At 44.0% G+C, this 13,287-nt stretch overlaps 3 protein-coding genes across 3 annotated transcripts in view; 2 read left to right on the top strand and 1 right to left on the bottom strand.

Moving 5' to 3' along the window:
- Positions 1-1,234: 1,234 nt before the first annotated feature.
- Positions 1,235-3,035, top strand: SARC_04130 (hypothetical protein; the record flags this gene model as incomplete). The annotated part of the gene is made up of 5 exons (XM_014302058.1): positions 1,235-1,501; positions 1,769-1,939; positions 2,126-2,248; positions 2,433-2,580; positions 2,893-3,035. 5 exons carry the CDS (start codon positions 1,235-1,237, stop codon positions 3,033-3,035), a joined length of 852 nt encoding a protein of 283 aa, XP_014157533.1.
- A 665-nt stretch (positions 3,036-3,700) lies between these two features.
- SARC_04129 (hypothetical protein) lies at positions 3,701-7,789 on the bottom strand. The gene is made up of 7 exons (XM_014302057.1): positions 7,434-7,789; positions 6,990-7,152; positions 6,305-6,442; positions 5,561-5,664; positions 5,156-5,336; positions 4,904-4,999; positions 3,701-4,709 (listed from the first exon to the last, which is right to left on the bottom strand). The coding sequence occupies exons 1-7, from the start codon at positions 7,577-7,579 to the stop codon at positions 4,539-4,541; spliced, it is 999 nt and encodes a 332-aa protein (XP_014157532.1). The 5' UTR covers positions 7,580-7,789; the 3' UTR covers positions 3,701-4,538.
- Positions 7,790-8,640: 851 nt separating this feature from the next.
- The window catches only part of SARC_04128 (hypothetical protein), a gene marked incomplete at both ends in the record, with an annotated part of 7,660 nt that continues 3,013 nt past the window's right edge, over positions 8,641-13,287 (top strand). Inside the window, 6 exons of the mRNA XM_014302056.1 lie at positions 8,641-8,817; positions 11,614-11,772; positions 12,068-12,205; positions 12,362-12,425; positions 12,620-12,717; positions 13,084-13,193. Of these exons, the coding sequence (XP_014157531.1) occupies positions 8,641-8,817; positions 11,614-11,772; positions 12,068-12,205; positions 12,362-12,425; positions 12,620-12,717; positions 13,084-13,193 (746 nt within the window). The remainder of the gene's footprint in view (positions 8,818-11,613; positions 11,773-12,067; positions 12,206-12,361; positions 12,426-12,619; positions 12,718-13,083; positions 13,194-13,287) is intronic.

Below are 13,287 nucleotides of genomic sequence, written 5' to 3'. Positions count from 1 at the left end.
GTATACATATATAGATGTTTATATATATATGCTGTACGCAAGCATGCATGTTTATATATATATGTATATATATATATATATATATATATCGTGCCTTTGCGCTGTTGGCGATTATAGTATCGAGCTTTGTACGATTAATGTTTGGTTACAAGCGTGCTCATTGTTTTTCAACACGGTGATGTACGTACTGAATTATCATAAATATACCTTCGAGCCTTTGAAGGCAAACATACCTCACCAATGTTGGCTCGATGCACGTCTAAAATCTTTCACAGGAACGCTGCATGTCGCTGCTGCCCGCATTGTTGTTTGCTCTCGTGTGGTGTATATGCGTGCACTCACAGCAATGGTCGTTCCGCTACCACATGGTACTCTGAGCACCCATGAATTTATGTAAGCCTTATCAACGGAGGTTGCAGCCTCGTGTCGCTGGTATTCACACTATCGTTTACCTACATACTTATTTATGTGTTTCCCTTTGCAGGCATGACCGTTCCGTTACCTTACCTCACCCTGCGCGCTGTGGGAGCTAAGCGTACGACATCGATGCTGGCGAGTTGCATGGTGCTGTTTGACGGATGTCTCATCACCAACGGCCGCAGCATATTCATGGATTCGTTCCTGTGGTTTTTCCTGGCGCTCTCAATATTCACTGCTGTCCAATTCTGGAATTTGTCCGACAAACTCTTCGCCAAGGTACGGCCCGAAGTGTGCCTCGTTCTGTTTGTTAAACATGTGGAATGATCGGTGCTGCTGAGGCGACAGAGACGGTTTCATTCCAACACATTAAGCCCCAGACGCGACTCGCTTTGCTTTGGTTCTGCTGGCATATCAATAATCTTATGTATCCATTTATTTATTTTGCGGTTATAGCGCGATAACCCTGGGTTGCAGTGGTACTTCTGGTGCATCCTCACAGGGGTGTCCCTGGGCTGCACGCTGAGTGTCAAGTGGACTGGTCTGGGTGTGGTGGGAGTCATAGGCGTACGACAGGTGTACAACTTCCTGTCGCATTTGTATTACTTCTCGAAATCGGATCGCAACACGCCGCGTCAACGCCAGCTGTGGAGGTGTGTTGTGCCATTGACTATGGCTGTCAACCGTAGCTTTTTCTGTTCTGTCCGAAGTGATGCAACAGTTGATTTTTGTGATGACGATTTTACATCCCGTTCTTGTTGTTGCCTGGCTCGGTTCTACCACTTTAGTGTCATGTATAAGCTAGACTACTGAGAATATGACTTCACCTGATTTTCCCACTAGAGGAGCAATGTTCCATCTCTTGGCCGGGATCATCATGCTGGTGCTTATCATTGTGGTGTATGTGGTGTTGTTCGCCTTACACTTCATCATTGCCAACCACACTGGGCCGGGTATAGCGTGGCATGTGGGTGACACCAAGTACATGCAGACCATCATTGGTACTCCCGAGTACGAGGAGATGGATCCTGCCTTTGTACATCAACAGCCTTCAGTGCTCGACAAAGTCTGGTACATACACAAGGTATGAATATCCAGACACAAACTTATGTGCAGCTCGCTTTGAGTATATTGAGCTGTGTCCCTTGTCGCTGGCGTTCTTTTGTCCCAAAATTATGGCTTCAAAGTGCGACTCATTTATACGCTGGACCAATTTTCGGCCAACCAACGGGATACGAGCACGGAAACAATACCGATGTACCAAACCACATCCACAGCCGCCGTCAGCCTAACTGATTGTATCTCTGCTGTATCACGTTATACACCCTTTACTCTACTTTCAAACCACCAGGTGATGTTCGACGCCAACAGAGGGATCACTGTGGATCACCCGTGGTCGTCCAAGTGGTACTCGTGGCCGTTTGATGTCAAGGGTCTCATGTTCTGGGTGCAGAACAACCACATGGTGTATCAACTCGGCAACCCGTTCGTATGGTGGGGCAGTACGCTCATGATACTTTTGGTATGTCCGTATGTATCGTCACTATTTCGAGCCGAATGTTACATTTGTGTTGTGATTTCGAATGACTCCTTAGAACCTACAAGACGTTCAGAAATTTTTCTGCACTCATACGCTGCACATTATGAGTACTTATAAGGTTGTGGACAACTCGATATCAATTTTGTATTATATCATTTCCTTTCACAGTCCATTCTGTACTCGATCCACAACACCCCATTCTACACGGATCCTCCTCAAGTTTTGACTTCGAGGAAAAAGATGAATCAGTATCAAGCGCGACTTCCCTATATTGAGCGTGCCAAGTATGAGGTAAGGACCCTTTTCTAGTTCGTACTGGCGTATCGTATCAACGTATCGGGTTTCTTGACTAATTCCAATGTAATTGCGAATTACATGTCCAAGGTCAATTAAATCGTCAACCCGAAGCATCCATATTTCTCTACGTATTGGGGAGTCAGTTCATCATGTATCCGCATCTTCCACACCCCGATAGGTTGCCTGGTTGTTGTTCGGCTATTTCTGCAACCTACTTCCGTATGTTGGGGTCACTCGTGCGTGTTGGTTGTATCACTACGTACCGGCACTTTTCTTTGGCGAATTGGCCGGCTGCCTATGGCTGGATCAGTTACTGCGACGCTCAGGTATGGCTGGTAGTTTGTATCCGAGTTATATACTGCAAGACATCTGATTCTACACTCTTGGACTGGTTTGCTTTGTATTTGTTGACCGAGAAAGCACTTTAGTTCGACGCTTCTGTAGTGATGCCGAACAAGCGAAGTGAGCTTGTACACTCTCGCCACAAGCACCTTAACTCATGACGTCATATTATTATGCGTATGCTATACTTGGTCGTCTGTCACCCCATGTCCTGACTATCTTCACTTAGATTCTCGTCGATCTATCAACTAACAACCCATGTGTTTTATCTCTGTGTCTGTGTCTGACATCTACAGGGAATGTGCGTCGCTTCACGACTATTAGCGTATCGGTTGTGCTGTGTGTTTACGGATGGTGGAGGTTCCGTGCTTTCACCTATGCCATGCACTACACTGATGACGAGCTTGATGAGATGCGTTGGTTGAGCACATGGAATTAGATTGTTTATGCGGCATAACCATTGGACACCGGGACTACCTGAGTTATCAAGTACCGTGGATCGTGGTTACATCAAATGCTATCATATGGCATTTGCAACTATATCTGCCATACCCGCGCACATTGGAAAAGAAATTTGTATGCGAATGCAAAGAATGCCGCTCTGATAATGCGGTGGTGGCTCCATGTGCACGCGTTAGAAAATCAGCTCAAAGGCCACCCTGTACTGGCGAGGAGTGTAGTTGGCAATAGGTGAGCTTGCTTAGTAGCAGGCCGTCACTGTGCTCGATATATAGCACATATAATACTGATCCGATATCTACTATGTAAGCCGAACATCCAAAAGACGAAGAATAAAAGGATTGTAGATAGCTTGAAAGAGATTTTACGGCTCACTCGCTCTCGACGGCTTAAGTTTCCAAGTCGCATCCGTACGCGGTCAAACAATTCAGAGAATTCCGGAACTTTCTATTGTCTAGGCTATTCCGGCTCATTTGCGAAATCTCACTTTTTCCTCGTTGATAGTTTGTTGCATTTGACTAGTAGTGGTAGTATATTATCATGGCAGCAGTCCTATTTCTACTTGCTCTTCCTTTAGATAAAGTGTAGCTGAATTATTCAAGACTCAGGTGACCGTTCCCTTGAATGTCAACCAACTTTTTTTTATCGACTAAAATATTTATTAGGAAGCTGATCTAAATTTAAATACGGATTTCGGCGGCATAAATTGAAATTAAATTATTGCTCTACTCTACCTAGCACAATACTGTGATACACTAAACTCTTGGAGAGCACCTACAGTTGCCCTCAGAAAGGCAGAGGATTTGACAACCGCACTTTTGGTAGGTACGGGAAATTCGGACACAAAATTGCACTCTCGTCTACTTCATACAATCGCCACTAAAATATCAGATCGATCTGTCGCAGCTTTCGGGCTGAATTTCTAGTGTTTCATTCGATTTCGATGCTGCTATTAGCCCAGAACCGCAATTCCAATTGACGACAAAATGCGCACAGTTCGCTGCAGAGTCTTATTGCGGTCAAGTGCATTGGCGCCGAATGTTATCCCGCATATGCAGTGAGCGCATCTGCTGTGACGGATGTCTGTTGCCCATTTAGGCTGAGCCTATGCACGGGCAGGCAACCGATCTGCTGCGGCGCTGTCGAAAGCTTCTACCATCATCGCAAACACAACACTAGAGAATGTCACTAGTGCGCATTCGAAAATGACTGTCCAACCCGTGAATCCCTCGAGTTCTAGATGACAGAGGTTCTGTATCCCATAGGCTGAACATCTGGATAAGACTACTCTACACCACAATACCTGTACGACCTTTCACACTCTCGTCTGGGTGAATTCGCAGCAAATTCTGCTGCACCGAGCTCTCACGAGCAGGACTAGCCTTAGTTTCGCTCCCGTGAGATTATATTCGCAATTACCAATATCTTAGGCAGGCTCTCTATATTGACCCGTTACCCAAACAGTATCTAAGTGAGCGGTCGCTCAACAGCACTCGACTGTTTGTTCTGGCACGGGTCGTTCTAACACAGGCGCCGGGACGATGCCGATGTCTACCATGAGACTGCTGATGTACTTCGCCGCCTCTTCTGGGTGATCGAGCGGCCACATGTGTCCCCCATGGTCTGGCATTGGCACAACACTTGTGTGCCGGAGCTGTGTGAAGGTTGTTGCAGATTCAGATCAGATGTTGATACGCAGTTCAAGCAAGTGTTTGAAAAGTCCGACGGTAGTTGACCATGAGTGTACGCGCTCGCGTTTGTGGATCAAATCGGACAATGCTAGCGCTACGAGTGGGCACGTCTACAACACTGGAGGTGAATGGTCTTAACGCTTACACGTATACGTACCTTATTTCGCAAGTACAGGACATCGGGGCCGAATATCAGTCGGTCTTCAGGATTGTGGGCGTAGATGTAAGCCATCGGCGTATCAGTATCCGTATACTGGAAGTATGAGAAAGAGTTGTGATATATCGTAAGCGAGCGATGATGGCCGAGAAGTAGTGCAGGCGGTTGATAGAATCTAAATCAATTTCATCAGAGTATCTCACAATACGTGTACATGACAACAGAACCAGCGCCGCAAGTAGGCAACCATACCAGTCCGGTAGTGGTAAGCCCAATGTCTGCGGGCGAACTATCATAGATACTGATCTCATTGGCAACTGGTCCTAGCAGTCTCACAGTGCCATCCGGGTTTTGCACGAACCCTGTTCGCAGAAAGGCTTCAAAGCATTCAGGATGCCATTTTCTATAGATCCCTCTCCCCGTTAGTCGGCTTCTAAACAGGCGAAGCATGGTAATGGTACGCAACGGTCCGTTGAGCATTTTGCGAGACGAGTTTCAAAAAGAACGATTGACATCTACTACACTTCGTTGCGAAGAAACATACAACAGGCCAGGTAGACGTTGTGCGTTCAAGGACGCCATATCCAAAAGCTCGCCCTCGCAGACCTTAAGGCGGATTAATTGGAGTACATTGGGGTCGTGCGTGTGTGCTATTACCTGACTTCCTCCATACTGCTGAATACACTTCTGCGACGCACAGTTGCGGCCCTAGCAGGTATCACTTGATCGAGCTTGCCCAATGCTTTCAGACTTACCATGCCCTATAGGGGCAGTTATTGATGTTGACCAACGTTGAAGTCATGTAGCATGTACGTACGGATGAATAATCTATACACACGAATGTTAATCTCATGTAGCATGGACGTTGTAGATGAATGATCTATACACACGAATGTTAATCTCATGTAGCATGTACATAGTAGATGGATCAGCCATACACACGAAAGTTAATCTCATGTAGCATGTACGTAGTAGGTGGATCAGCTGTATACACGGATGTTAATCTCATGTAGCATGTACGTAAGGATGAATAAATCTATACACACGAAGGTTTATCTCATGTAGCACGTAAGTAGTAGATAGATCAGCTATATACACGGATGTTAATCTCATGTAGCATGTACGTACGGATGAATAAATCTATACACACGAATGCTAATCTCATGTAGCATGTATGTAGTAGATAGATCAGTTATACACACGAACCCTAATCTCATGTAGCATGTATGTAGTAGATAGATCAGCTATACACACGAATGCTTATCTCATGTAGCATGTACGTAGTAGATGGAACAGCTATACACACGAATATTAAGCTCATGTATGCTCTAAGGTGATTGTGAACAAGAAGGTGGCAATGAAGTACATAACATCAACAACAACAAAGGATCATCAACATACCGTCCGTGACACCGGATTGAACATCGGAGAATCGATCATGATCACTCCTCGGTATAGATCAGGTCGCTTGAAAGCCGCGATTTTATGCGCACAACCACCGAACGAATGGCCCAGGCCTATCACCGGCCTTGGATTGGTCTGTGTACAGAGTTCTTAGTTTTTAGTACAGTACAGTTCATATCAAGTACAAGTCTCTCTTTAGCTTCCTCATGCGAAGGTTTTGCCATCGATTTGATTTTTAAACGCAGTATGTATGATATCGCGAAATCGCATCGCACTTTCTTCACTTCAGGTAGATCCGCATCTTAAACGTACGCACGGCGACGACCAACACAACTCACCTCGCAGTCCTTCGTATACAATGGTATGATGGACATACGTACAACCCAAGTACCGGGTTATTCTATACAGTATATAGGTCAAACATTCGAAACTAACCGTGGATCACATTATCTCGAGTTGCACGTGTACAGCGGAACTATGAACCGCATTTCAGGGAAGGCATAAAATACACATAAGCAAGAAGGCATTTCGCTTGTATGAATATAATTGACTATCAAAAAATCACACTCAATAACGATGCACTCGCTTCGCGATACATCCGCTTAATCGTATACCTGATATACATAGAGAATCATGTCAATCGGATGCTTGCATGCCAGACAAGGAAAGTATTTACACACACCTTGTCCGCATAGACCACCTTCTCAACCTGCGCTATGACCTCCTCTGCCATGACACCCCAGTCTTCCACCTTAACTTCGGACCTCCCATTGTCCCCATAGTAGTCTAGGGTCGGTTTACACTTCAGTTGTGGGTTCTCTGTCTCTAACAATTCGGTAAAATACCTGTATTATAACATGCGATGATGTTTGTTATAATACATTTAATGCCCACAATCATAGACCTTGACGATAACGAGTTCATGTGCGTAATTGAAACTTGCCAACCCCTACTCAGATGTAATGACGAAACAAGCAGAGCATAAAGCTTCATGTTCTCCCAGTTCCGCTTCAAAAATAAATACATGTGAGCAATCGCCTCGTGCATTTGCATCTACTTATTATATATACATATTTATATATATATATATATATAGTTGGAATATCACATCCTTGACTGTACTTACTTATAAACCCCACCCGGTATTCCGAGGGCCGGATTGACCATGACAGGGATTGCATCTGAAGCTGTACTGTGCAGAGACCGACATGCCTTCTTATAAGAGGTAGTTGCCAACGTTGAATGCGTCAGAGCATGTGCAAGGATCCTCATAGTCACTTTAATAAAACACTTACTATCTATACTTAGTGAACGATCAGAGTCCAAGGATTGCGGAGGACTGGATGCAACTACAACTTTGGATACACTAGGGTTTCCAATACTTTGGGGATGTGAATTTATGCGCGGTGTTTGACACTGAGCTGTATGTGTTGACACTGAGCTGTATGTGTTGACACTTGAGCTGTATGTGTTGACACTGAGCTGTATGTGTTGACACTGAGCTGTATGTGTTGACACTGAGCTGTATGTGTTGACACTGAGCTGTATGTGTTGACACTGAGCTGTATGTGTTGACACTGAGCTGTATGTGTTGACACTGAGCTGTATGTGTTGACACTGAGCTGTATGTGTTGACACTGAGCTGTATGTGTTGACACTGCCTGAGCTGTATGTGTTGACACTGAGCTGTATGTGAATACGGCCGTATTACAAGTATATGCGTAGTATTTGATGCTGCGCACACACTCGGAATAAATGAACAGCACAATATCACCATCACCCGCAAGAAGTATCATACATACAATATATATTTCTTTTTTAAAAACATAAACGTGATTCAAATAATATTGTTTTATTTTAGGCTATGAAAAATCATACTATTGTTCATTTTAAAAAAAATATGTAACCAAGAGAGTCTGAGTCTTCTGAGAGACCTATAGGCTCTATTTACTAGAGTAGGGAGCTCTATCAATCTATCACGCATGATAATTAACATATCATCTAAATCGGGTATTGACATTTTGGCGGGCCTTTTGAATAGCACAAGAAGAAAGCCAGCGTCATCGAGTATTCGAGTTATTCGAACTGTAAATAGAAATAAGAAAGCTCTATAAATAAATCTATAAATAGATCATAACATAAAGGCTATAGTCCCCCTTCAACCTTCAAGGCATCAAGAGACCTGAAAACAATGCACACGTAATGATATAATATATACCATCATATCCTGCACAATACTTCGTTTGTATATCGTGTATATATATATATATGAATGTGTATACATTGTAGATAAGTTGAACTCTCAAGGTGATTGTTGCTACGCCAATCACATCATGATTGCGCTCACGGAGAAGCGTGTGTTGAACAAAGACGATGTAGTGGTAGAGATTGTGCTGAAGAAAAGTGCTGCAGACCCAGAAATGGTCAAGTCTCATGCATTGGTGTACATCCACGAGTTGGGAGTTGTATACGAATCGAGTCTCGCCACATTCTGCGACCCTTACCTCAAGGTATGTATATCGACTAGTAATCGAACTGCATAGTATGCGGGTCCAAATAAAAAGAGGTCACAGCCACATAGCACATACATGTCTCATTTGAATGCGACATAGGCATTTCTAGGCTACACATGTGAGATGTTCAAATTATTGTTGAAGGGTCAGGCCCAAAAGAAAATTGGTGCACTGAAACATGACAGATGTAACCTTTCACGTTCTCTATTTGTCTCTTTGGGAGGGCTGTGGGAAACGCACGAACGACTATTGGCTTTCAATCAAGCATTCCAAGACTGAGTCACATATAGGTTACTAATTGAGTGACTTGTTGAGATAGATGCCCGCAGTTAAATACCTGCACACTGCTAGTTACGCCTCTTTTACTGCTACGCGTGCGATTGCGCACCAATTGTCAGCGGCATTGTCAATTAGTCATCGCTCCTTGGTGCGAACCTACGCGCGTCTCAGATTGCTCTGGCAGCTGTCTCGCACGCTTTGGATGAGCCATATCACATGATATCTGTTCACCTTCATGTAGTATATCCAAATCACGACTGGCAGACTAGCATTGAAGAATCAATACCTTGTGGGCGTAGATATTTGTATGCTGCGATGCAACTTTCCTTCATTGCAATATGTGTCAAATCAATCCAATAATAGTCTCTCATTAATCGCGACGCGCATTAAGGACAACGTCAAGCGTATGTCCTTCGAGATGGTCTCTGGAGCGCGGTTGCCCAATCTTTCAGACGGCTTCTGCTTCTCTCAGAATGATATACGAATACATCTGATAGTATATTCGGTATGTTTGATTCGTATTAAGACCTTCTGCCGTTTCCAAGTAGTTGAGGGCGACGACCGTCTGAGGTGTATCATCCGTAGAGCGGTGCTCAATCTCCATCACCCTGAATGTTGCATCACTCTATGACCGGGTTTAAAGCGTTTATTTGCCTATCTGTACCAGATATTCAACTGTACACAGCGACATATTGAGCTCAACCAAGTGGCACGCAAGCACACGTTTCTCTCTTAATCCCATGTACAATTCAGCTCACGCGTGACGTGTATGAACATACCTCTCAGAGAGTCACTTTGTCAGGGTAGCCCAGAGCAGCAGCACACCAATCAATTTACGACCAACGGACACTCATGCGAACACCTATGCAGCCGTATAGCTGCATATCTACGGATGCGTAATATACTAGTGCAACAATCCGTTTTGGCACCTTGGGACATCGTTATTCTGTTGCAAACATTGCGTGATGGAATTGGTGTATTGCACAATCAGCTCAGCACCGACCCCCCTGCGGAAGAGGTGGGTGAGGATGGCTCTACGACTGCCACGCAGACATATCTTCCCTGCTCTGAGCTGTACGGACTGTATGTCGTTGATAGCACTAGCATGGGATACAGTCAATTGGTTGGCATACTTATCCACAGGTGTCATACATCGCCGCAGTACTTTTTTTATGGCGCTTTAGCGTATTGAAAATTTGTTCGGGAGTATTTGAATTGAGGAGATGTGGTGACGCGAAGCACTTTGGTGTACCGATCTTGCAAAGCTTTATACTACGAACATAGCAATCGAGAGAGAATACCAAGATACAGTTCATTTTTATGTGGTTACGTTGTGATTATGCTTGGCTTCAGGTTGGGTGTACCTCACGAGGGTATTGCGAGGGCGACTGTGTATCTGCTCTATCGCATCAATGATATACTGGAGTCTAAAATATGCCAGTTGTACACAACTTTAACGTTGAATCAATAAAGATGGGAGAGCCTAGAGTATGATCTAGACGTCAAGGAACAGCTGCTACAATATGCTCGGACAGCCATGCTTTTCTCTGGTATGGCGCTTACCTGTCGTTGAATTCATTCGGCATACTATTCCACATGTCACGACTGCTTCCGAGTTCACTTTCTCAGCGCCTTCACAAACCATAAACGATTCGTTAAGCGAAATTCCCATCCGGACCACCGCAGATAGACGAGTGAATCGTCATCTCGTTACCTGCAATCGGATCGTGCTCCTACATGTATGTACATACATAACAATTCAAGGGTTAGTATGGGAGTGTGAACAGATGCATCTACAAGTAAGTGTACAGATGACAATACAAGGGTTAGTATGGGAGTGTGTACAGGTGCATCTACAGGTAAGTGTACATATGACAATATAAGGGTTAGTATGAGAGTGTACATAGGTGCATGTACAAGTCGGTGTACACATGGCAATACAAAGGTTAGTAGGGGGGTGTACATAGGTGCATGTATAAGTCAGTGTACACATGGCAATACAAGGGCCAGTATGAGGGTGTGTCCATGTGTATGCGAGTTCAGCATGACACAGAGAAGTGGTGCGAGTCTTTATTCAAAACTTTTGCTCATAACATGTTCTGTACAAGGTTACGTGTATTTTACGCTGGAATAGCATCCAGATCTATCACAGATTTATGTCTGTCGTGGGTGATGTCTATTCTTAACTAGTAAGTGTGTCATTCTACAACTAAACATGAATGCAATAATGAGTGATATCGCTCTGTTGCTCGTCAGGTCGAACTATCGTACACTATTAAATACATTCACTGCTTCTTCTGCTTCGTTTACTTATTTTTTCTCTATTCCTTGAATACACTCTTGAACTGCGTCGACTAGGGACCACCAGGGGTAAGCGTGGCGTGCTTCGATCTTAGCTATCCACTATTGCGGAGTCTGTGGTATGCACCTTGGTAGCATACCTTGGATCTGTATGAGAGCCGCATATACTTCCAGTCCTTGCTTTATTATAATTATGATATTGTTCATTAGTAGACAGGAAAGACATCCTTGGCCAAAAGCTTAGCCCAAAAAATAAGCATTCGTATGAATGACCGCTTTAGTTATGGGCAGCTCATAACAGTCAATAGCCACAGCGTGCTTTCCAAGTTCTTCTCCGAGAGTGGAAAACTGGTGCAGAAATTATTTCAACAAGTATGTTATGGCAAAAGATTGCTCCGCGTGAATAAGTGGCATCATGTAAAGAGCCTACATTATTGTACCATTTTGTTTTGTCAGCCTGGCGATGAAAGCAAGCAGAACACAGACGTGCCTATATGGGTTACAGTACTCGTTTGCGCTCACCCTCATCACGATTGAATGCATCTATGTTGTTGTGTTTATTGCCGAGAAAACTATTTGAATGTACAGATTTCGAGATCTTCGTACCAGGCGCATTTCAGTTCAAAGTTTAACCTTTCACATATACGCTCTGGGTATTTATTGACAGATCCACGAAGTGCTACACCCAGATACCTTTGTGTGTGTGCTGGTAGATGAAATAGAGTCGTTGGCTACCTCGAGGGCAACATCGTCATCAGATCCAAGTGATTCTGTGAGAGCTGTCAATGCGATGCTGACCCAGTTGGTGTGTGTTTCTCTTGATGTCCTTTGCGACGATTTTCGTAGAACCGCTGCATTTTGATCTGGTTTATATTGATATCAGAATACACTTGCGACATACTGCTTCTGTCGAGTTGTTATGTTATGACATCTTAACAAATAAACCTAAATATATCGACAGGACAAGCTTGCGATGTATGCGAACATCCTAATAATCGCCACAACCAATCTCACTGGCGCTCTAGGTAAGACTACTCAGTATACACAGGCAATGTCGGTTTATACAGTTTTCACGCTGTCTATAAATTTTGTCAAGTGGGGCAAGCACTATCTGTCCTTTTGTGTAACTAAAGTCCGCTCAGGTTTCAGTTAAAATATTTCCTTCTCTCGCGAGTCAACCTGAGATTTCTCGTATCTCACCCGATGTTCATCAAAACAGACGCTGCGTTCGTTGACCGCGCCGATTTGTGCGTGCAGATTGCATTGCCCAATACATCCATCCGCTATGAGATTCTGCGCAGGTCACTTCAAGATTTGGTATGTCCTATGTGAAATACACATACTGACTACCTGTCAATTTCTCGACGTGCTCGTCTCATTTCAAAGGCTGTTGGGATTATTATGTATATTTTCCACCACGGATTAGATATACTCATGTTTGTACCTGAACCACTGATGAATCGCAGGTTAGTACTTCAGTATGCTCTCAGATGTAACTGTAGCCCTCCATCCCATAGTTCGTTACATTCTTAGCACTATATAGAAATCGAGCACCTTCAATGATAATTCCTCCTTATTGCCCGGGATATGTGAATAAATCTAATACATTCGATATCACACCTGATTCTACCATGGGCTAGCACAGTTATTAATTCAATCCATATATGCCAATCATCCCCATAGATACGATGCCGCATCATCAGTACAGACTCCAACAGCTCAGATGTCGGCTTGATTCGACCTTACCACACCTTAACAGAGAATTCGAGCCCAGGAAGTCAAGCACTCCTTCGGTACATATCTCTTATATCTCTGCTCTTCTTCCTGCGCAGCTGTGATTGAATCGGGAAGTTGTCACTTCATTCTAAAGCTGACTTAGCATATATA

The sequence above is a fragment of the Sphaeroforma arctica genome (assembly GCF_001186125.1).
Source record: "Sphaeroforma arctica JP610 unplaced genomic scaffold supercont1.223, whole genome shotgun sequence".
Classification (NCBI taxonomy): Eukaryota; class Ichthyosporea; order Ichthyophonida; genus Sphaeroforma; species Sphaeroforma arctica.
Note: the sequence above shows the minus strand (reverse complement) of the source record. Positions and strands in the feature narration are given on the sequence as shown.

Coding starts and splice junctions, on each gene's coding strand:
- SARC_04129 (XM_014302057.1), bottom strand. CDS start 7,579: ATGAGGATCCTTGCACATGCTCTGACGCATTCAACGTTGGCAACTACC. Junction 7,153..7,433: donor ATACCGGGTGGGGTTTATAA/GTAAGTACAGTC, acceptor GTTATAATACAG/GTATTTTACCGAATTGTTAG. Junction 5,665..6,304: donor TCAATCCGGTGTCACGGACG/GTATGTTGATGA, acceptor CTGCCCCTATAG/GGCATGGTAAGTCTGAAAGC.